General features: G+C 42.1%; 1 protein-coding gene across 1 annotated transcript in view; it reads left to right on the top strand.

Annotated features, from left to right (window-relative positions):
- Positions 1–22,771, top strand: part of HDAC9 (histone deacetylase 9) — a 343,727-nt gene that overhangs the window by 295,065 nt on the left and 25,891 nt on the right. Inside the window, exon 22 of the mRNA XM_026649421.1 lies at positions 16,652–16,785. Within this exon, the coding sequence (XP_026505206.1) occupies positions 16,652–16,785 (134 nt within the window). The remainder of the gene's footprint in view (positions 1–16,651; positions 16,786–22,771) is intronic.

Below are 22,771 nucleotides of genomic sequence, written 5' to 3'. Positions count from 1 at the left end.
CTGAGAAGGGAAAAATAATTTCCCCGTATGCAGTAGAACATTTGAAAAGTTGTGATCTGTGGAACTGCTCCAGTTTTAGAACAATTCAGTTGATCTTGTCTGTTTGTACCTAGTGAGAGAGTCAAAGACTTCTTGCTGTCAGGAATTTTTGTGTTGCTTTGCAAATAGGATTGCTTAGCTTTGGATTAAGCTTTCAGCTTCTGTGGCTGCAGAGCTGTGTCTGTGGGGGGACAAATGCAGTCTTCTTTGCTACAATTCAGCATGTGCTGTTCACGAAGGTCCTGGAGTTGTTGGAGACCTTCAGGATCTGTGAGCTAGGTCCTTGTCCCTCCTAGTTGGTAAAAGTCAGTAGAGACATGGTGGCTATTATTGTAATTGATTGCCGGAGACAAGATCCTTTCTTCCCTTAAGGAAGCTATTGTTATTGTTGCTGAAGAAACCATCTCTTAACACAGAGAAACTCTCTGTTTATTGCCCTATCTTCAATCTTCTGCTTTTAGGAAGAATTACTGAGAAGACTGTGGGGTTGCAGCTGCAGCAATATCTAGATTCCTCAGGTCACCTCAATACAATCTGTTTGGGTTTAGGCCTGGGTATGGTACAGAAACTGCATTGTTGATTTATCCTTCTGGTGATGAATGAAGATTAGGCATCCCTACTGATTTCTTTTTAGAGATCTGTCAGCTGCCTGTGATGCTACTCCAATACTATGGTGACAGGGGCCTAGACAGATAGAGGCCATTAACCTATCTGCAGAGCCTATTGGGGAAGATGCAGTAACTCAAGTGGCGTTACTGAGGGTAGTGTCAGACAATTGCTCATCTGCCTCAAGGCCTTGCTCATGCAGGGGTCCCATGGGGATATGTAACTGGACGCCAGCATTATTTCAAAGTTTCCCTTTGGAAAACTGGAAAACTAATGGATGAGGATTTCCGGAAAAAGCTCTAAATACAGAGAATAGCAGTCCTCAAACTGTGGTCCCTGGAGCCACTGGTTTTCAGTAGTGAACAGGATGAAACATTTGAGAACAATATATTGGGGGTTGGGCGAGGGATATTCTGTTGAAGGATTTTATTCTCATGTACATATCTACAGAATGAAACAAGAAAACCTTTGCTCTAGTTTTTCTAAAATCCAAAGCATCTGAGGTGATGCATCACATGTTTTACTTCAGGAAGTGGCAAGAAAGAACACTATGTTTACCTGACTGTGAATCACAATAAAGTGAAGTAAATTCTGAACCTTGGTTCCAGTCCTTCGGTCTGGCTCTGTGGGGCACAGGTCCTCCGTTGGAGCCCAGATGGCTGTATGCCACCTTTGTGTGTTCCCTGGGGCAGCTAAGAACTGGTTTGGCCTCTAGCATAAGTTAGACCAGCCTCATGGCTCTTCCACCCTCTGCTGTCTGATAACAATATACCTGACAAGACTCTGACATGATTCCTACATTAGGGGAGCTGGGAGGTGGTGATATAGATCCAGCTATGTCATTCATATGCCATCCATGGTTTTCCACACACTGGGGGAATTCTTACCTGCCCTTTCAGAGCATCCTTACCGTCCCTTTGAACCATCAGAGAGGCACAAAGGGCTGTCATATGAGGCAGAATCTGACCCTTCATTCCCATACATCGTGGTAACAGACTACAGCAGAAAGGTGCTCAGTGTATTTAATTTGGAAATTACGATTAATCAGACCCAAACCCAGTTTCAACACAGTTTCCTCTCTTTTGCTGAATTTTACACATTACTTCTGCAATAAGAAATGACAGGCAGTGCATTTCTGGGTTATTATAACATGTGTCAGGTGGTGTTCGAAGGCATAAAGCCAGAGACAAAGTGACTAACTACCCAGTAATCCCTTAGAAATGCACTTCCTTGAGTTCTCTTGCTAGTAGGAAATCAAGTTTATTAAACATAAGGGACCAACTCATAGGAAATGCAGAGCACCCACAACTCATGTTGACTTCACTTGTATAGTGGGTGCCAATCTGAGCCAGGAAATTCAACATTACTCCTGAAAGTACCTGCTCATTGAAAATCCATCCTTGCTGTACCCATTGTAGATATTGCCGTAAATCTCAGCATGGTGCAGGATTTTACATATGGGGGCCAGATCCTCAGCTGCTGTTCATCAGCATGTGCTGCTTTACACAAGCTGAGAATTTGTCCCTGAATTTAATTCATTATGTAGGTATGATTGGGTAATACATGACAAAGTGAGAGCCTTAGTTCACAGACTGATAGAGCTGCACACAGTGGAAAGATCAGACCGGAGGTATCTAGTCCATTCTGACTTTTTGGCAGAATAACATAAACCTTCTTCAGTCAGCACCAATCTGTTCTGAATTTCTGAGCTGTGGGCTTAAGTCAGAGTCTTTAGGAAGCAACACGGAAAAAAATTAGCAGGTGCTTAGCACCCACTGGCAGCTAGCTCCCCTTCCTCCCCTCCACTCCTGCCCCTGCTGCTCCTGCGGCCCCTGCTGATCAACTCCTTCCCCTCCCTCCCAGCACCTCCTGCACACCTTGGAACAGCTCTTCAGTGGTGTGCAGGAGGCACTAGGAGGGAGGGGGAGGAGTGGGAATGGGGCACGCTCAGGGGACGGGGCAGGAAGAGGCAGGGCAGGGGCAGAGTGGGACACAGGCCTGGGGTGGAACAGGGTGAGCACCCAGGGAAAATTAGAAGCCAGTGCCTGTGAATTCCAAATCAGGTTAGTTTAGGTTTTCATCAATTTAAAAAAATAGGGTCAGCTCCTCAGCTGACATAAATCAGAAAAGTTCCAGTGACTTCAACTGAGATACTCCAATTTATGCCACTAAGACTCTGTCTTTATATTTAAAAATCTGTTAAATTGATTGTACGGGCAGTACCACTGATATCTTCCAAACCTAATCTAGTTCTCTGGTTTCACTGGATATATGATAAAGATATCTGATGTTCCAAATTGCAAATGAATATATCTCCATACCTGAGCTCAGAATCAAGCTCTTTTATCAAACATCCCTATTGGGAAACAACCACATTATATTCACGTCCAGTGCAGTCCTACCTTTTAGACCTACTCTGTTGGCATAACAGGCTTATTTTATTTCCTAATATCTTAGTTCCACAAACCTTTTGGATTTGTTAAAATGTCTATGAAAGCATTACAATTAAAATCAAACTATGTTAAATCTATTAAACCCAATTAGGCCTTCTGGGCCAGATTCTCAGCCACACGAAAGGCTGCTTTGTGCCACTCTGGTAGTGTAAAGTGGCGTTGATCCTGTTTGAAGGACCATGGCAATATTCCCTCTTTGTAGGGAGATGCCTCCAGTGGAACAGGACCACCATATCAGCTCTTACACCAAGCCCCTTGGTGTATGGGGAAGTGCAGGGTATATACATGGCAAGGAGATAAGGGGCACACTAGGATTTTCCTTATCTCTTGAGGCTCTCTGCCAGAGCTGCCCCTGACAACCATCGACAGCTGATGCAGATGGGAGCAGCCTTGAGGCTGATCTGATTTACACTGGAGACTGATCCCATGCTCTGGGGCTGTCAAGTTGGCTTCAAGTCACCCTTTGCCCTCCACTTCACCAGTCCTGCCCCAAGCACCATTCAGCCTAACTGGAGAATCTGGCCCTCTGTATTTTACTTAATTTTCATACATAAGAACGGCCATACTGTGTCAGACCAATGGTCCATCTAGTTCAGTATCCTCTCTTTCCACAATGGTCAATGCCAGACACTTCAGAGGGAATGAACAGAACAGGGCAATCGCCAAGTGATCCATCCCCTGACGTCCAGTCACAGCTTCTGGCAAACAGAGGCTAGGGAAACTCATAGCATAGGATTGTACCTCTGACCATCTTGGCCAATCGCCATTGATGGACCTATCCTCCATGAACTTATCTAATACTTTTTTTAACCCAGTTATAGTTTTGGCCTTCACAACATCCCCAGGCATCGAGTTGACTGTGCATTGTGTGAGGAAGTACTTCCCTTTGTTTGTTTTAAACCTGCTGACTATAATTTCATTGGGTGACCCCTCGTTCTTGTGTTATGCAAAGGAGTAAATAACAGATCCTTATTCACTTTCTCCACACTAGTCACAATTTTATAGACCTCAATCATAGCTCTTCTTAGTTGTTTCTTTTCCAAGCTGAAAAGTCCCAGTCTTTTTAATATCTCCTCATGTGGAAGCTGTTCCATATCCTTCATCATTTTTGTTGCCCTTCTTTGTACCTTTTCCAATTCTAATACATTTCTTTTGAGATGAGGTGACCAGATCTGCACTCAATATTCAAAGTGTAGGCGTACCATGGATTTATATAGTGGCATTATTATATTTTCTGTCTTATTATCTATCCCTTTCCTAATGATTCCTATCATTGTTAGCTTTATTGACTGCCGCTGCACATTGAGTGGATGTTTGCAGAAAAAAATCCACAATCTCTTTCTTGAGTGGTAACAGCTAATTTATTCCCATCATTTGGTATGTATAGTTGGGATTATGTTTTCCAATGTACATTACTTTGCATTTATCAACACTGAATTTCATCTGCCATTTTGTTGCCATCACCCAGTTTTGTGAGATTCTTTTGTAACTCTTTGAAGTCTGCTTAACACTTAACTATCTTGAGTAGTTTTGTATCATCTGCAAATTTTACCACCTCACTGTTTACCCCTTTTTCCAGATCATTTATGAATATGTTGATCCCAGTACAGATCCCTGGGGAACACCAGTATTTTCACCTCTCCATTCTGAAAGCTAACCATTTATTCCTACCCTTTTTTTTCTATGTTTTAACCCGGGGCGGGCAAACTTTTTGGCCTGAGGGCCACATTGGGTTTCAGAAATTGTATGGAGGGCCAGTTAGGGGAGGCTGTGCCTCCCCGAACAGCCAAGCGTGGCCTGGCTCCCACCTCCTGTCCAACCCTCCCTGCTTCTTGCCCCCTGACGGCCCCCCAGACTCCTGCCCCATCCAACCCCCCCTGTTCCCTGACGGCCCCCCTGGCACCCCTGCCCCATCCACCCCCCGGCTCCCTGTCCCCTGATAGCCCCCAGAAGCTCTGCCCCTGACTTCCCCCTGCCCCCATTCAACCCCCCCTCTCCTTCCTGTCTAGCCCCATTTAACCCCTGTTTCCTGCCCTCTCACCACCCCGACCCCTATCACATCCCCGCCCCCTGACCACCATTCCGAACTTCCCTGCCTTCTATCCAACGCCCCCTGCTCCCTGCCCCCTTACCGCGCTGCCTGGAGCACCGGTGGCTGGCGGGGCTGGAGCCAGCCACGTCACTGCACAGCACAGAGCACCGGGTCAGGCTGGGCTCTGCAGCTGCGCTGCCCCAGGAGCTCACAGCCCCGTCACCCAGACCATTGCACTGACGGTGCAGTGAGCTGAGGCTGTGGGTAAGGGGGAACAGCGGGGGAGGTGCCAAGGGCTAGCCTCCTGGGCCAGGAGCTCGGGGGCCGGGCAGGAGGGTCCCGCAGGCCGGATGTGGTCTGTGGGGCATAGTTTGCCCACCTCTGTTCTAACCACTTACTCATCCATGAGAGGACCTTCCTGCTTGTCCCATGACAGCTTACTTTGCTTAGGAGTCTTGGGTGAGGGACCTTGTCAAAGGCTTTCTGAAAATCTAAGTACACTATATCCACTGGATTCCCCCTTGTCCACATGCTTGTTGGCCCCCTCAAAGAATTCTGGTAGATTGGTGAGGCATTATTTTCCTTTACAAAAACTATGTTGACTCTTCCCCAACAAATTGTGTTCACATATGTGGCTGTTAATTCTGTTCTTTACTATAGTTTCAACCAGTTTGCCTAGTATTGAAGTTAGGCTTACCGGCCTGTAACTGCCAGGATTGCCTCCAGAGCCTTTTTTAAAAATTGGCATCACATTAGCTATCCTCTGGTCATCTGGTACAGAAGCTGATTTAAATTATAGGTTACATACCACAGTTAGTAGTTCTGCAATTTCACAATAGAAATGCATTCTAAGGGACAGATTTTCTGGTGTGGTGTGGCTGTTTTGTGCCACACGCCCAGCAGAATGTGGCCCTAATCTAGCTCAACTGTGGAGGATCACTACCGTGAAAAGATGATTTCTGGTGTAAGGCTCTTATCCTTGCCCTGGAATAGCAGGACAAGAGAGGCATGGTCAAAGGAAAAGGTTTGGCCAGAATACCTTGTGCCATGCCAATCCTAGACTGTGGTGTCAGCCCACTTGAGCTGTTTGCAGATGGCATAAATTAGAGCAGCCCTCAAGATGCTCTAATTCAGGGATCGGCAACCTTCGGCCTATGGCTCATCAGGATAATCCACTGGTGGGCCGCGAGACATTTTGTTTACTTTGACTGTCCGCAGGCATGGCCCCCTGCAGCTCCCAGTGGCCATGGTTCGCAGTTCCCGGCCAATGGGAGCTGTGGGAAGCGGCGGCCAGCCCATTCCTGTGGCTTGCGCCACTTCCCGCAGCTCCCATTGTCCAGGAACGGTGAACCGCGGCCACTGGGAGCTGCGGGGGTCCGTGCCTGCGGACGGTCAATGTAAACAAAATGTCTCACAGCCCGTCAGCGGATTACCCTGATGGGCTGCATGCCAAAGGTTGCCAGCCCCTGCTTTAATTTGATGTAAGTGGATTAGCCCTGCACAGAGATGACGTTATAGTAAGAGGAGTGCAAGACAAGTGTTATGTACCTTTGCATGTACACCCTCCATGACTGGCACTCTATGGAAAACAGCTGTAGCTCAGGATCTGGGCCTTAATCTTTCCAACAGAAATTATAACATGATGAAAATCCCAATCATTAGTTCAGAAACCACAGAATCCTCTAAAATGGATTTTAATCCAACATCTAAAAATTACATTTCATTTCTCATTTCCAATTGGGTAAAATCTATATCCAGGTAAATCAGGGCCATGACATCAAATTATTTTATGATGCCTGATTTAAATGATAGGTTACATACCACAGCTAGTAGTTCTGCAATTTCATATTTTAATTACTTCAGAACTCTAGGGTGAATACCATCTGGTGCTGGTGACTTATTACTGTTTAATTTATCAATTTATTCCAAAACCTCCTCTATTGACACCTCAGTCTGGAACAGTTCCTCAATTTGTCACCGAAAAAGAATGGCTCAGATATGGGAATCTCTTTCACATCCTCTGCAGTGAAGACTGATGCAAAGAATTCATGTAGCTTCTCCACAATGGCCTTATCGTCATTGATCGCTCCTTTAGCACCTCGATCGTCCAGTGGCCCCACTGATTGTTTGGCCAGTTTCCTGCTTCTGATGTACTTAAAATATTTTTGCTGTTTGTTTGTGAGTCTTTGGCTAGTTGCTCTTCAAATTCTTTTTTTGGATTGCCTAATTATACTTTCCTACTTGAGTTGCTGGAGTTTATTCTTCTTTCTATTTTCCTCAGTACAATTTAACTTCCAATTTTTAAAGATGCCTTTTTGCCTCTAGCCACTTCTTGATCATTATAGTCTACAATTGTAGTTTAAGTCAGTGGGTGCTGAGGGCCCTTGGCAAGCCACAGGGGATATATAACACCTTGCAGGATTAGACCAATAATTTGGGTGAGCCAAATCCTCTGCTAGTGTAAATTGGTGTAGCTCCATTGACATCACTCATGGTTCCCCATGAGAAGCAACTCACTTGAAAGGGGGCCTAGAGGAAGCCCTCCCTTTAAGCCAATTCACTGTGTGGAGCAATCTGTGCCAGCCTAATGACTTTACTTAGTGTGCCTGTCTCTCTCCTGGGCTAGTGTGGCTCTGAACTTCCCCCTACACATAGCTGTGGCATAAAATCCAAGATCTAGCCCTAAGATTTATTGACCTCAGTAGCAAAGCCAGGTTTTCTGGTTTTTAGACCTCTCCATTTATCCCTTCCATTCTACCTCTCTGACTTCATAGCCACTTGAAGTACTTTCCTGTCAGTTCCTCCAGTCCTGGCAACTCTTTCCCCTCCTTGTGAATGTGGACCCTTGTTCGTTGTTCAGAGGGTCACTCCCTCTTGTTCTGGCTGATCCCCCTAGAACTCTCTTTCTCTTTTAGCCACTGAGGCAATTGCTCTTTAAACACTTCCTTAAAACCTTCAGTTTCTCTTTAGCCCTATAAATATCTCTGTGAAAGTTGTAGCCATACTGTGTATTTTGGATACTACACAACTATAAAATGCATTGCATTATTCCACTGTATTTAGTTACAAACATAATGTTATAACAGCACTAAAAGTACAATAGTTCCTTTATCTTGTACCTTCCCATTAATTTTATCTATGTATTACAATCATAGAGATAAACAGTGCAAAAGATAATTGAGGGAAGACGGGGGGGAAACCGCTTCTTCCCTCATGCACTACCTTTGCCTCTTGGAGAGAGGTTGGCTGACATGTCTGCACTACCCAAAAGGGGCTGCCTTGTGATAGAGGTGCACAAGTTGCTCCTTACGGAAGGAGTAGTAAGCAGGCACTCGGGCGAGATGGGCCACCATTGAAGTACCTAGAAAGACTGGGGCATTGCAGTGCTTGTGGCTTCTGAAGCCTGAGCATTCATGATCAATGGGGCAGGCTAGCTCCCGCACTCTCCATTTGGTTAATGCCACTCTTCTCCCTTGTTCCAGCACATATTTGGTGAGATGGGTCAATATTATTTGGCTTTCAGTTAGGTGTCTTGTGTCTCCTGAAGTATGTACACCATAGAGATTTGGTAATGTAAGGGTATGTCTTCACTACCCGCCGATCCGGCGGGTAGCAATCGGTCTATCGGGGATCGACTTACCACGTCTCGTGAGGATGCGGTAAAATCAATCCCTGATCGCTCTGCCGTCGACTCCGGAAATCCACCTCGGCAAGAGGCGGCAGCGGAGTCGGCGGCAGCGCGGCAGCGGTCGACTTTCCCCCGTCCTCACCGCCAGGTAAGCCGACCTAAAATACGCAACTTCAGCTATGGTATTCACGTAGCTGAAGTTGCGTATCTTAGGTCGGAACCCCGCTGTAGTGTAGACCCAGCCTTAGATAGGTACATGGTAGCACTTAAAAACCAATTAATTATGAAAAACATATTACTGTAGGACTAACAACTGTGTAGGAAAACATCTATTATAGAAATTGTTAATCCTCAAAAAATACATTTCTGAGAATGCTGGTATTTATTTAATGAACAATTACTGTCTAATTTAATCTAAATTAAATGCCTGCTTGAGACATGTAATTTAAAGTGTTACTGAGCTTCTTTCTGTGATATTAAAACCATGAAGTCACCAGCTCTGCCTGGAGGTCAAATATTTGTCTTTTAAACGCAGGTATTTTAGTACTGGCATTAAGAACTTCTGCCATTTGGAAAGTGCCTTTCATAAGAATGTATTTGGCATTAAATGGAGAATCCCTCTCCCTCATTCACTCAAAGTCTAGATCTTACTGACTCAGGCAAACCTCTGATGGACTTCAAAGGAAGTTTTGCTTGAGTAAAAGTAAGGATCAAACCCTAAAAGAATAACTTGTTCTCCTAACACAGCACAAGCTTTGCAAAGTGCTTTAACTGTAGCCCAGCACTGGAAGGGTCAACTATCATTTGACTCCTGTATGGACATATTTATTTAGGACACGTAGCCTGATGACTCAGGAAGTTATGTAAAAACTGACCCACTTAATTTTAGATGCTATTGTTGGAAGAATATCAATGAAAAATAATCAAATAGTCATCAAAGAACCACAAGGATAGAGTGCAGAACACTGGTGGGTAGATTCTTGGCAGTGACCATCACAAAAGTTTTAATGAGAGGAAAACACATTCTCAAGTAAATTAGAGAGTAATGACATGATTAAATGGTAAATAATAGTTAAATGCATGCCTGTAGGTCCAGGACAGAGACTGTGGAGTTTTTGTGTTTTGGGAGTATTTCTTTCTGTACTGTGCTGAATAGCCAGAGGAGATCACCAGCTGTCTGCTAGTAATTTAGGGTCAGATTGTGGCTTTTAAGATACTGCCTATGCTGGGGGGACGGGGGAGGTGCACAATGGTCCTTCTGCAGTGGAGCTCTTGGGAGGTTTTCTGGGTAACTTAGCAGCTCCACCACCCTTTCAGTGGCTGGCTGCACTGTCCCCTCCTCTTTCCACCAACCACCTCCTCAGGAAAGGGGGGTTAGGACCATGTCTCTAACCTCACCCCGCCTTTTTACCCAACTAGCAGGGAGCAATGCCTGTACAAGATAGGACTGTCTTCCTTGTATACACTAGAGGTGCTATCCTCCCAGATGCAAGCACAGCTCCCATTAATTTTTTAAAAGTGTGTTAGTATCAAAAAGAATCCTGACAATGGTACTGGTCCATTACTAGATGAAATGGTAGAATTATCAATAATAATGCAGATAAGACAGAAATGTTCAATAAATATTTCTGTTGTATATTTGGGAAAAAACAGATAATGTAGTCATATCATATAATAACTAACACTCTTTCCATTCCACTAGTATCTCAAGAGGATGTTAAACAGCAGCTACTATAGTCAGACATTTTAAAATCAGTACATCCAGATAACTTGCATCCACAGTTTTAAAAGAGCTCTCTGAGGTGCTAATGTTGATTATCAGTTGGAACTTGGAACACCAGGAAAGTTCTAGAAGAATGGATGAAAGCTAATGTTGGGCCAATGTCTTAAAAGGATAAACAGGAACCTGGATGATTATAGGCCTGTCATTCAGACTTTGATTCTGGGCAAGGTAATGAAGCAGCTGATATGGAACTCGATTAATAAAGAATTAGAAGAGGGTAATATAATTGTGCCAGTCAACACAAGTTTATGAAAAGTAGATCCTGTCAAACTACTTTGATTTTTTATGAGATTACAAGTTTGGTTGATAAAGGTAATTGTGTTGAGGTAATATATTTAGACTTCTATAAAGCATTTGTCTTGGTACTGCATGACATTTATATTAACAAGCTAGAATGATGCAAAATTAACAGGGCACACATTAAAAAGGTTAAAAACTGGCTACCTGATAGATGTCAAAATCTAATTGTAAATGTGAAATCATCAAGCAGATTTGTTTCTAATGGGGGACTCTATCCTGGGAAGCAGTGACTCTGAAAAAGATTTGGGGGCTGTGATGGATAATCAGCTGAATGCGAGCTCTCAGTGCAATGCTATGGCCAAAAGAACTAATGCAATCCCTTATTGTGATAGACTCCAGGAACTCAATCTATTTATTTTAACAAAGATGAAGTTAAGGGGCGACTTGGTTAAAGTCTATAAGTACCTACACAGGGAACAAATATTTAATAATGGGGTTTTCAATCTAGCAGAGAAAGGTATAACACGAACCAATGATTGGGAATTGATGCAAGACAAATTCAGACTGTAAATTTTTAACACTGAGAATAGTTAACCATTGGAACAACTTACGAAGGGTCGTGGTGGATTCGTCATCACTGCCAATTTTGCATGTTGTACTAAAAGACACACGCTGGGAATTATTTTGGGAAGTTTTATGGCCTGTATTATATAGAAGGTCAAACTAGATCAGGGATCGGCAACCTTTGGCACACGGCCCATCAGGGAAATCCGCTGGCAGGCCGGGACAGTTTGTTTACCTGCAGTGTCCGCAGGTTCGGCTGATCACAGCTCCCACTGGCCGTGGTTTGCCGTTCCAGCCAATGGGGGCTGCGGGAAGCAGCGGGAAGCAGCGGCCAGCACATCCCTCAGCCCACGCTGCTTCCCGCAGCCCCCATTGGCCTGGAACGGCAAACCACAGCCAGTGGGAGCCGCGATTGGCCGAACCTGTGGACGTCGCAGATAAACGAACCGGCGTATTTCCCTGACGGGCCGTGTGCCAAAGGTTGCCGATCCCTGAACTAGATGATCACAATGGTCCCTTCTGGCTTTGGGACCTATGAGCCTATTGAATATGAGTTTTGCACATGCACTGATGAGAGAATAGAGACTATTCATATTACAGTTTATGGAAAACATAAGTAGCACAATACTGGCCTGGAGCAGCCCCTCCACATGTGACTCTCCCATCTGCTTGGAGAGAGGAGCACTAGATACAGTGCATTAACAAGTGTTCCTTATGGTCTCTTCCGTGGTTATGATTTATGATACAATATATTCTTAAATATTTCTTTCTCAGAGTGACTATAGGAGAGACTTTACTTTAAGGCATCTAGGAATACAATATCATAAAAGTATGTGATTTATCCTATGGATGGGTGAGCTAATTTGGTTAACATTAGGAAATGATTTGTCTTTTTGCTCCCTACTCACTAGCTCATTATGTCAGAGTGCTTTGAGGGTGACCACCAGGTAGCTAGCTCACTTGTGCAAGTCTCCGCACCAGGGGGTAACTTTGCATACTCTGCTTTTGACCTTCATCAGGGAGCAGGACAGCAGGCTGTTCACCTCAGCCTAGGATTGTATCCTGTCTGGTGCAGTAGAATCCAGTACCCCTTAACAGGGCCCAATTTAAAATATAAAACTTGGGGGGGAAAGGGGAAATAATTTGTGATTTTTTTTTATTTGGAATTTTGTTAAAATTCCAACCAGCACTATATTTGATCAAAAAATGGGGGGACAGGAAGGGAGAGAGGGAATGGGGGAGTAATATGGACATTTAGTTCAAGTCAATGGGGTCACTTGTAGTGTGTAAAGTTAAACATGTGCATAAATCATTGCAGGTGTGGGTCTTTAGTTAAGAATATCCATCAAGTGCATATCCTTGATTTGTGTTGTTAACCATATATTTCAGTGTCAAATTTACAATTTGCTGTTTACATCATTATTGTTTAGTTCCACTACTCAACGTTTTTATATTTTCTGAGCACTTTTGCAAACTACACCCTTGATATCTAAGTACTGGATTTGAGAGGGAAACAGGTACTTCGATATATAAAGTGTGCCTGAAAATAATTGTTGGCACAAAACACATGCTCACAGTTTCCTGGCACAAAAAAAAATTAGACTATTTAAAAAAATCTGGCTACTGCTGTGTAAGTATTAAGAAATGTACTGATGCAGCACATTCACAGTAGCATTTGGGAAATACCAGTCTGTGTTTAATCTTTTCCTTATTATTTATCCACTTGAAACAATCAATTTTTAACATCCATAGGGCTGGATGTTTTCAAAATGACATCCTCTTTTTATACCCTTACTCATGGATGCAAGTAATTGTGGGCACAATTAAGCCATTTACGCATCTAAGTAATGGACTGTACCCACCAGTTCATGTATGTTGATGTCTAAATGGCCTGAGTTGTCCTTGCAATTATTTCTGTCCACCAAATTTTATGCTCAAAAAGGGATGTCCATTTAAGGCTAAACTGCAAATCAAGCTCTTAATATTTTTCATGTGACTTTCCATTTTAAACCTCTATCGGAACCTGTTCTGTTCACATAAAATGCTACCATACTATAAATCTTGTACTCCACAGCAAAAGCAGACCCTTTTACAGTATGGCAAGCCTGAACTGAAACTGTTTTTTGAAGCCACCATCACAACTGGCACCATTGTCAGCAATGTTAGCAGAGAGGCCAAGAATTGAATCTGCTACTGGTTTTTAAGGATTCAGGTGAGACTGAAGGTTTAGGATTAAAAATGGTTGTCTGACCCCTTCCTTCCCCCAAGCACCTGGTCACTTGGGAATTCAGAGACATGCTCAGTCTCATTACATCAGGAGAGATGACTGCTTCTTTTCACAGTGCTTGTTTCCCCTTCCTCTCCCACTCCCCTTATTTATTTGGCATAAACTTCAGCCCATTTTAAAACCTGGGATTCCTTATTTCCATGTTGTTACTTCTGTACTTCAGGGAATTTCCATTAGGAAGCTAATATCTTTCTAAGCTTGCTATAATGGCACATGAGCTAAGTTTCTTTGTTAAGAATTTCCATAACTCATTCAGTCATAAGAAGCATTGGTACTGTTGGCTAAAGTCATTTCCTCTCCCTGCAGCAAGTCATCTTGACTTTCTGGGTAATTGTGCTGAAGAAAAGCCCGCTCCATAATGGTTTAATTTGGCAACCCTTTATCGTGTTACCAGATTTTTGCTCTTATTGTCCGATTAATTCCATCCTGGAATTGTATTGGGAGTGGTATGTCTTGTATGGCTGATTGTGTAGACATCTCCTAGTAAGCCAGTAGTGAATATTGTAACATTGATATTTGCTAGTAGTTTGAGGAAAGCAAGCAGATGAAATAACCTGGTAATGATCTCTATCACAAGTACTGTGTACAATTTTCAAAAAGAAGAAAAATCTATTGGGAGAGACTCTGAATTTATTGCCAGAAAATTATGTTGTGGCTGCAGTGACCGTTGTGGTCGTATATTGTTTTCAAACTGTGCAGGGTATTGGATTCAGTAGAACTTTCCCTTCCTGACAGAAGCTGTGTGAAGTGAGGGATAATAGCATCTTAAAAGTCCTGTTGCACTTCTCACAAAGCTGAGGGGAGAGTTATACAGTATGTGGATGTGGGGAGCCCATGAACTATTTATTCTTCTTCATTTCCTTTGAATGCTATGTGTTCATCTCATAGTACTGCTGCTGGCACTGTCTTGATATGAGTCTGAAGATCATATGTGTAGTATGCAGACAGAAATAAATCCTCTAGGTAAAAGAAAGTGGAAACTGGCCAATGATCAAAGGTTATCCTCATTCCACTCCTTCCTTCACTTTTATTATCCTACTAAATTTGGTCTTTTGCAAAGCATCCCTCCCCCTCCGCCCCACTACAAGTGAAGGTAGAGCTTAAATGAGAGATTTAAATTTTTGCTTGTTTTTCAAACCATGTGTAATTTGAACCACAGTGTAGTGGCTTCAGTAGAGTCAAAACTGCAGTTCTTAGAGAGCTACACTAGGTTGTGAGTTGGTTTAAAGAATTAACCTTTCACTCCAAGGGTTCTGGGATCAGCCCTGGGACAAGTGGCAAGTAGAATTTTGTGAACAATTAGGCAAAATGTGGAATAATTAGGGACCCGATCCTGCAAACAGTTATAGCCATGCTTAACTATATGTCCCATTGAAGTAAATGGGGTTACTCATGTGCTTACTTCTTAAGCATCTGTGTAAATGCTTGCAGGGTCAGGGCTTCAGTCTGTGCCTCAGAACATTTCTCCAGAATATTTTTTTCATTTATTGAAATGTCAAATTTCTAGATTCCGTTCTCACTGGAGCACAGTAAAAATGTCTTTCTGGAGCCGTAAACCTCCTGGGTGTCTTGCCAATCTGTTTATTAAACCTAGGGGACAAGCAGTGCTCTGGAGCTGGTAGGGACTACTGTCAGAAGATCAACTAGAACAGAGTGGATAGAAGTGTGAGACCCAGGCTGCAAGTGTGTTGTGAATTTAACTTAAAAAGTCTCAAGGCCTTACCTGCCATTAACCATTGGAAGGGAGGTTAAGCCAAAGCAAAAACTACCCTTGGAAATTACACAACCATTTTCAAAATTTTCCTCCCCAAATTATCCAACTTCTTATGAAATTTGATGAAACAAAAATGAAAGAATTTCACCTAACTTTAATCTCAGATGAAATTTAAGTGGTGGTGTTACCTGAGTTGAATACCCTCATAAAGCTGGATCCAATGGAGCTCCATTGGCAGCCTCTGGTTGTGATACAGGGATACAGAGTGCTGTGGATCAATGCTTGAGGAACACTAGCAGAGCTGTCTGGTAAACCTTGAACAGTTCCAGCCTGCACTAAGCCTGATTCCAGAGATTGTTGCTAGTGCACTGACTTTAACAAACATCAAAATGTAACATCTAGTATTATTTATTTTTTACACTGTGGTAGTGCATTAAGTTCAGGGCCCATTGTGCTGGTCCCTTTACAAAGTGAAAAAATGCATCTAAGAGTCTAAAACTTAATTTAGCAAGATACAGTCTTTGATCAAGATAGTTTCTCTTACCCACAGGCTCCTTTTCAGCTTTTACTAGCCAGCTTGGCCAGGATCCATCACAGAGCTCAAATCACTTGTTGTTGGGTTGTTGTTGTTGTTGTTGTTTGTCTCCTTTGGTAAAGGATAAAAGTGGATTTTCTCTTTGTTCCTTATATCCCCAATGGTATGTCTATGTTTACAAGTTAGGAAGGCCTCCTGGGGATTTAGTCTCCTGTGTTTCTCCGGGGTACAAGAATCATATTAAATCTCTACCTCTTGAGTTCAGGATCAGGATAAATGCCACTGGTTTAGCTTGATGGTTTTGTTTACTGCTAATATGTAAACTGGGGTAAATCCGCATTGCCTTTTCTAGGACAGACCTGTTTATCACCTTTACCTAGGCTAGCCTGTCTGGTTGTAAACATATTCTAGTAACGTCACACAGTGGGAATTCATAGCTTCACATATAACTATGTGAATGTGTATCATTTTACAATGATATTAATAACCAGTGTGTTGTTAGCTTTCATACGATACCTCACAAGGCATATTTTGTACAAATATCATTGCAGTAGGGTGTGAATACAGAGGTACACTGTTACACTTTCTTCTGTAGTATTTAGGGCTGACCAGTGTTGGGGCCAGGTTACTGATATAGATGGACCATAGTTCTGATCTTATGTTTTTGTGCAATATCCTCATGTTTCCTACTTTCTGATACAACAGATGTAAAATATGTCATTAATATCTGTTCTGCTTTACTAATTTGCACTACTGTCTTTGCATGTTAGGTTTTGGTCACCTAACGAAGCAGTTGCTGAAGCTAGCAGCTGGCCGTGTGGTGCTGGCACTGGAGGGAGGACATGACCTTACTGCCATCTGTGATGCATCTGAAGCCTGTGTAAATGCCCTTCTAGGAAATGAGGTAAAAGTCAAGTCCAAGGGTTTCAGACGACAATCCATGTTTTCGAAAAGTTCTGTCTTTTTGCTTTCTTTTAATTTTCCTGGTGTGTAGAAATAAGTGCCTTTTGCACATGTCTTAGTAATGAGCAAAATGCAAAAGAGTCGGAAGTTATTTTGGTTTTGATAAGCACCCCACCATCAGATGTTTATATGAATCTCTAGGGTTTGCAAAACTATTCTTGATTCTGAGAAGGACTCAATATGCTGTGCTGAGAACCTGCCTTGACATCCCTGTGGGGTTCCGCAGGGGTCTGTTTTGGGACCGGCTCTGTTCAATATCTTCATTAACGACTTAGATATTGGCATAGAAAGTACGCTTATTAAGTTTGTGGATGATAGCAAACTGGGAGGGATTGCAACTGCTTTGGAGGACAGGGTCTTAATTCAAAATGATCTGGACAAATTGGAGAAATGGTCTGAGTTAAACAGGATGAAGTTTAACAAAGACAAATGCAAAGTGCTCCACTTAGGAAGAAAAAAATCAGTTTCACACATACAGAATGGGAAGAGACTGTCTAGGAAGGAGTACGGCAGAAAGGGATCTAGGGGTTATAGTGGACCACAAGCTAAATATGAGTCAACAGTGTGATGCTATTGCAAAAAAAGCAAACATGATTCTGGGATGTATTAACAGGTGTGTTGTGAGCAAGACACGAGAAGTCATTCTTCCGCTTTACTCTGCTCTTGTTAGGCCTCAGCTGGAGTATTGTGTCCAGTTCTGGGCACCGCATTTCAAGAAAGATGTGGAGAAATTGGAAAGGGTCCAGAGAAGAGCAACAAGAATGATTAAAGGTCTTGAGAACATGACCTATGAAGGAAGGCTGAAAGAATTGGGTTTGTTTAGTTTGGAAAAGAGAAGACTGAGAGGGGACATGATAGCAGTTTTCAGGTATCTAAAAGGGTGTCATAAGGAGGAGGGAGAAAACTTGTTCACCTTAGCCTCTAAGGATAGAGCAAGAAGCAATGGGCTTAAACTGCAGCAAGGGAGGTCTAGGTTGGACATTAGGAAAAAGTTCCTAACTGTCAGGGTGGTTAAACACTGGAATAAATTGCCTAGGGAGGTTGTGGAATCTCCATCTCTGGAGATATTTAAGAGTAGGTTAGATAAATGTCTATCAGGGATGGTCTAGACAGTATTTGGTCCTGCCATGCGGGCAGGGGACTGGACTTGATGACCTCTCGAGGTCCCTTCCAGTCCTAGAATCTATGAATCTATGAATCAGTGGGGGTCACTGATGCTCATCATTGATCAAGTCTTTGCGCGAGCTATTGTGGAAAAACAGGCTCTTCTCTCAAGATTGCTGGTAAGTTCTTGGACTGAAAATAGCAAAAGCACATTTTCAGGCAGTATTTTGATACTTTTCTTTCCACCATCCACGGGCAAATCTCTGCTCTCTGCATATGCTCACTCTGTGGTGAAAATGATTAAGGTTAAACCTGCTAAAGGCACATACAAAAATCAAATACATAAAGGCAACGTACCTTTACCTTAAATTGTGACCCTGTCACATGTTCTCATGCCATGATCTGTGAAATCTTGTTATGGGGAACAGTGTTGCAAGTCATTATTTTTACTGGAAACTGACAGCCCCAGTAATCAGTATTTTTAGTGTACTTACTCACTTACTAGTCTCCTAATTCCTTTTTAGGGCACCATTTCAGGCCTATTAGATTGATGTGAAGTGCTGTTTGTTATAGTGGAAATTGCTTACAACCTATAAAATCACCTGTGAAGGACTTTTTAAAGACCTTTATGCCTTTTTTTTTTTTATGATACATAGAGAATGCCTGAAAGGGTTTTTTTTCTGCTTGTGTTTTACTTTATAGACAACAAAAATGTCACATGAGGCCTTCCCTAATTTTGCTGGAGAACCTATTGAGCATCTCAGAGATGTGTATTGGGAGTTCTCAAACCTGAATCAAAAGAGTAATGGTAATATAACAAAGACATCTTTTCTCTCAAATGTTCTTCAAGCATTGGAGTTGAATACATGTTAAAAAAAACAGTTTTAAACAATTTGTCTAAAAATTCTTTCCCCCTTTCAGCTGCTCACTTTTCAATCTATTGGCTCTGGTGAAGTCTCAATTTCACCAATTCTCCAGTGTCCATAGAAACTTCCAAAGTAGACAAGACACACATTTGTAGTGCTAAAAACAAGCAGGAAGCCCCCTTCTCCTATGCCTTTTCCCCCTACTTTGAACCAAAACCTTTCAGGCTTTCTTTATGTATCACAAAGAAGCAATAAAGGACACAAGCCCATTATTTTTTTCCTTTGCAGGTTAAGGAAAATTTACTATATTGCAAGTCTTGAACTTAGTTTACATGGCAACATAGTACACCCCAACAGGCTGCATACGCTGGCTCTGCACCATAGTGGCCTGTCTTGAGAACAAGTAGCCTGATTCAGAAGGTACAAGGCACCTCTTAGAGGAAAAGGAGCTATAGAGCTTCTTGGGAACAGGAAATTAATGCAAAGAAACTCCCCGGAGCAACCCCAAACTGTTCCTCAGCCTTCTCCCTTGCAGGCACCAGGGACAGTGTAGGAATTAATACATTAAGGGAGTGCTACTGTGGAGGGGTGAGCAAAGAAAAATGATACCTTGTGTGAAGATGGTTGGGGTTGCTGGAAAGGTCTCTCTTCTCCCCATCCCCTTGCGCTCTGTGGGAACAAGCATTCCATAGCAGAATATTCAGCCCGATTTGAGTTTCATGCTGGGTGATCTATGATATGGCCCATAAAGAAAAGTTTTCAAAAGTGCTGAACATCCAGTGTCTTCTTTCGAGAAGGATGAGCAACACTTTTGAATGTCAGGCCTCTTGTTTGAGTGCTGAAATATGAATTTAGAAGCCCAACTTCAGGCACTCTGTTTGAAAATCTTAGTCATAAAATTTTGTTGACCCTCCTGATCAGCCTGCCCTCCTGCCCATCCTCACCCACACTATCATTCATGAACTTCATATCCGACACAGCAGTTTCCTGTGGTGGTGATGGTGATGGTGGCACATCCTCTGAATCCTTCTCCTTCAAAATCAGCCACAACAGCAATGTTCTCACAGTGCAACCTTTGCCCAGCTTTAGACTGGAGATGTGTCAGCCTGATTTCTGCTTGGCCCTGGTTAGCCTGGACACATTTAAGGTAATATCTCTCTGAGGTTTGCAGCCTCGTGGGGAGACAAATAATGCTAATGAAACTATGCTCCCACCTAGGGTGACCAGATGTCCTGATTTTATAGGGACAGTCCCAATTTTTGGGTCTTTTTCTTATATAGGCTCCTATTACCCCCCCACCCCCGTCCCGATTTTTCACACTTGCTGTCTGGTCGCCCTACTCCCATCACTATGCCAGGGGCCCGACTCTCCACAGCCAACGATGACCATTTGGTGACGTTGCTTCTTTGTGAGAAAGGCCTTGTTTTGTTTTAATGTTGGCTCACACCTGCTACTGCTTCTACAGCTGCTGACCCTCTGCATTCTCAGAAAAATACCTACAGTTGGAAACAGACATGAAATGTATGTCACTGTGAGTTATGTATGAGTGCGCTTAAATATTGACCTAACTCTATTGGCTCTTAAGGGGGACCAGTAATCTGAGGCCAATAAAGGAGGCTGGGTGATTCAATGGGTTTATCTGTTTGCAAAATATAGCATAATAAATGGAAGGAAGGACTTTTAATAATGGAAGATGAAGACAAGTGTGAGTGCATGTGCATTATAATTCACTAGAGGAAAGACATGAACATTAAGATCTTGAAACCTCTCACACAATAAATATTCTTCTCATGTACACTTACATTATAATTTATAATACAAGCATGTTTATTTTCCAAGTATTAAATCTAACTAGGGACATGCAGGAAACAGGCAGACACACATCTCCGAACCAAAACTGAACAATGTTACAGCAAGGAGAGAGCAGATACCGCCCCTGCTAATTTTGGAGATGGAAGATTCAGAAACTATGTCATCATCACCACCATAAGAAATTGCTCACAGAAAATCTGTGACTAAAGGTATTGCTGAGATGGGTAGGCTGATAAGGAAGGGCATGTAGATATAGGGTCAGATACTCACCTTGTGTAAATTGGCACAGGTCTATCGACTTCCATGGAGTTATGCCAATCAATACTAGATGAGGATATGGACCATAGCATATATATGGTGTACACTGCCTCATTTCAACAGAATACTTGTAGATTTGCACAGCCAACTACAAAGTCTCCTCCAGTCAAGGACAGAAAAAATTGGTTCCTTTAAGTCACCAATTATTGTAATTTGAAGATGCATTCTTCCTTGAATGCAATTCTTTACAGGTGATTAATAGGGTAATTCTAACTTATTATCTGGCACTTCACTTTTACAAATAATGATACGTACTGCAACCGTAGTTTAAAAACATTGGCAAGACCAACTTTGGCTTCTAAACACTGCACATGCAATTGAACTCAAATTAGAAAGGTCAGGAAAGGCCTTTGTAAGGTACTCTGCAGTTTGTCAGTTGTATTTATTCATGTGCTGAGGATTAGAATTCATAAACATTTTGCAGGTTTTTTTTTAATTCTTTTTTCCTTGCCTATGTTGTTCTTGGCCAGGACCTGTCAGTAGAGCAATATACTGCTTCGTATGTCTTATTATCAGCAGAATAACTTATAACAAAAAGAGTAACCGTAAAACTAGCAGTAACTTTCAACTTTCGTGGGGAGCCAGTCAGACATGTAGATGAAACAACAGACTTCCAAGCTAGAAATGCTTGCTTTAACTAATTTGTCTCTGAATCTCTGCAAGAAAAACATGTTGACACCCCAAAAAGACAAAACCAAAAAAAAAAAAAAAACCCAACCCCAAAACTAAACCCAAACTTGCTTTTAATTACATGTGGCCTTCATGAAAGTGATCTGTTTAGGAAGATAGCTTTTACTTTCCCCTTAATAATTATGAGTTGGGTCAATATGAAAACAATATGCTATTGAATTAACCTTTGTTAAATAATTTGAGCATGGTAAAGAAAAGTCCTTCATGCAAATGTTGACTTTGAAGACTAACCAAAAAAATCTATTTCAGAAGGTCTCTTTTTCTTGGAAGACCTCAACATTTAAATGAGTTATCAGGCCAATAATGTATGATGAATACTTTTGAACTTCACCATAGAAGTGTTGTGAACATTCATTTTGGAAATTCCACAGAAACATATATGGAACTCTACAAAATAAAAGCCATTGGCTTTTTTTATTATTATTATCAGAAACACTTAGCATAGCAGTTGTTTATTTGTAAAGACAATAAATGAAGCAAAAATTCACAATGTAGACATAAACGAAGACATAAATGTATCTAGATTTCAGTTTTTATTATTCATACTTTTGTGCACAAAAAGAAAAACCTGAATTTCTTTTAAGGACAATTTACTGAACTAAATGCAAAGCTACTTAGAAGCACCCTGGGTTGCCTCCTAGGAAGGAAATCTTCCGAAGAGGCGAGAAGTGATTAAGCAATTGGATTCCCCTGAAATCCAAAATCAAAACAGTGAAATCCTTCATGCAGGTAAAGAAAGAAGGATGAGGTTAAGTTGCTGTAAAATGTCCTAGACGTCTTCTGCTAGTGGTTTTAGATCACATCCATTACATAGGCACCTGTCAAAACAAAAGAAATGATGGTTTTAGCTAATTAGAAAAGAGAAATTACTTTGAAACCAGGAAGCTGTTGAGATGCTGATGCAGCCTTGCACTGAAAATTCAGCTCCCTCATTTTCTGTGAACAGGGCTTTTTTCCTGTTGGCTTCCATTACTAGCCCAGTGGTGCCCAACCTTATTACACAGGAGGGCCATATAAACCCAAGCACAAACCTTGTGTGGGCCAAACACATTCTACATATTTTAATAAGATTTAAAGTCACCTGTATCAATTTATATTTTTAGTTCATCTTGTTTTGTATGTATTTAGATAGGTTGT

This window comes from Terrapene carolina, unplaced genomic scaffold, assembly GCF_002925995.2.
Source record: "Terrapene carolina triunguis isolate 2854851 unplaced genomic scaffold, T_m_triunguis-2.0 Scaffold84, whole genome shotgun sequence".
In the NCBI taxonomy this organism is placed as follows: Eukaryota; Metazoa; Chordata; order Testudines; family Emydidae; genus Terrapene; species Terrapene triunguis.
The sequence above is the reverse complement of the archived record's forward strand: the minus strand, read 5'-3'. Positions and strand labels throughout refer to the sequence as shown.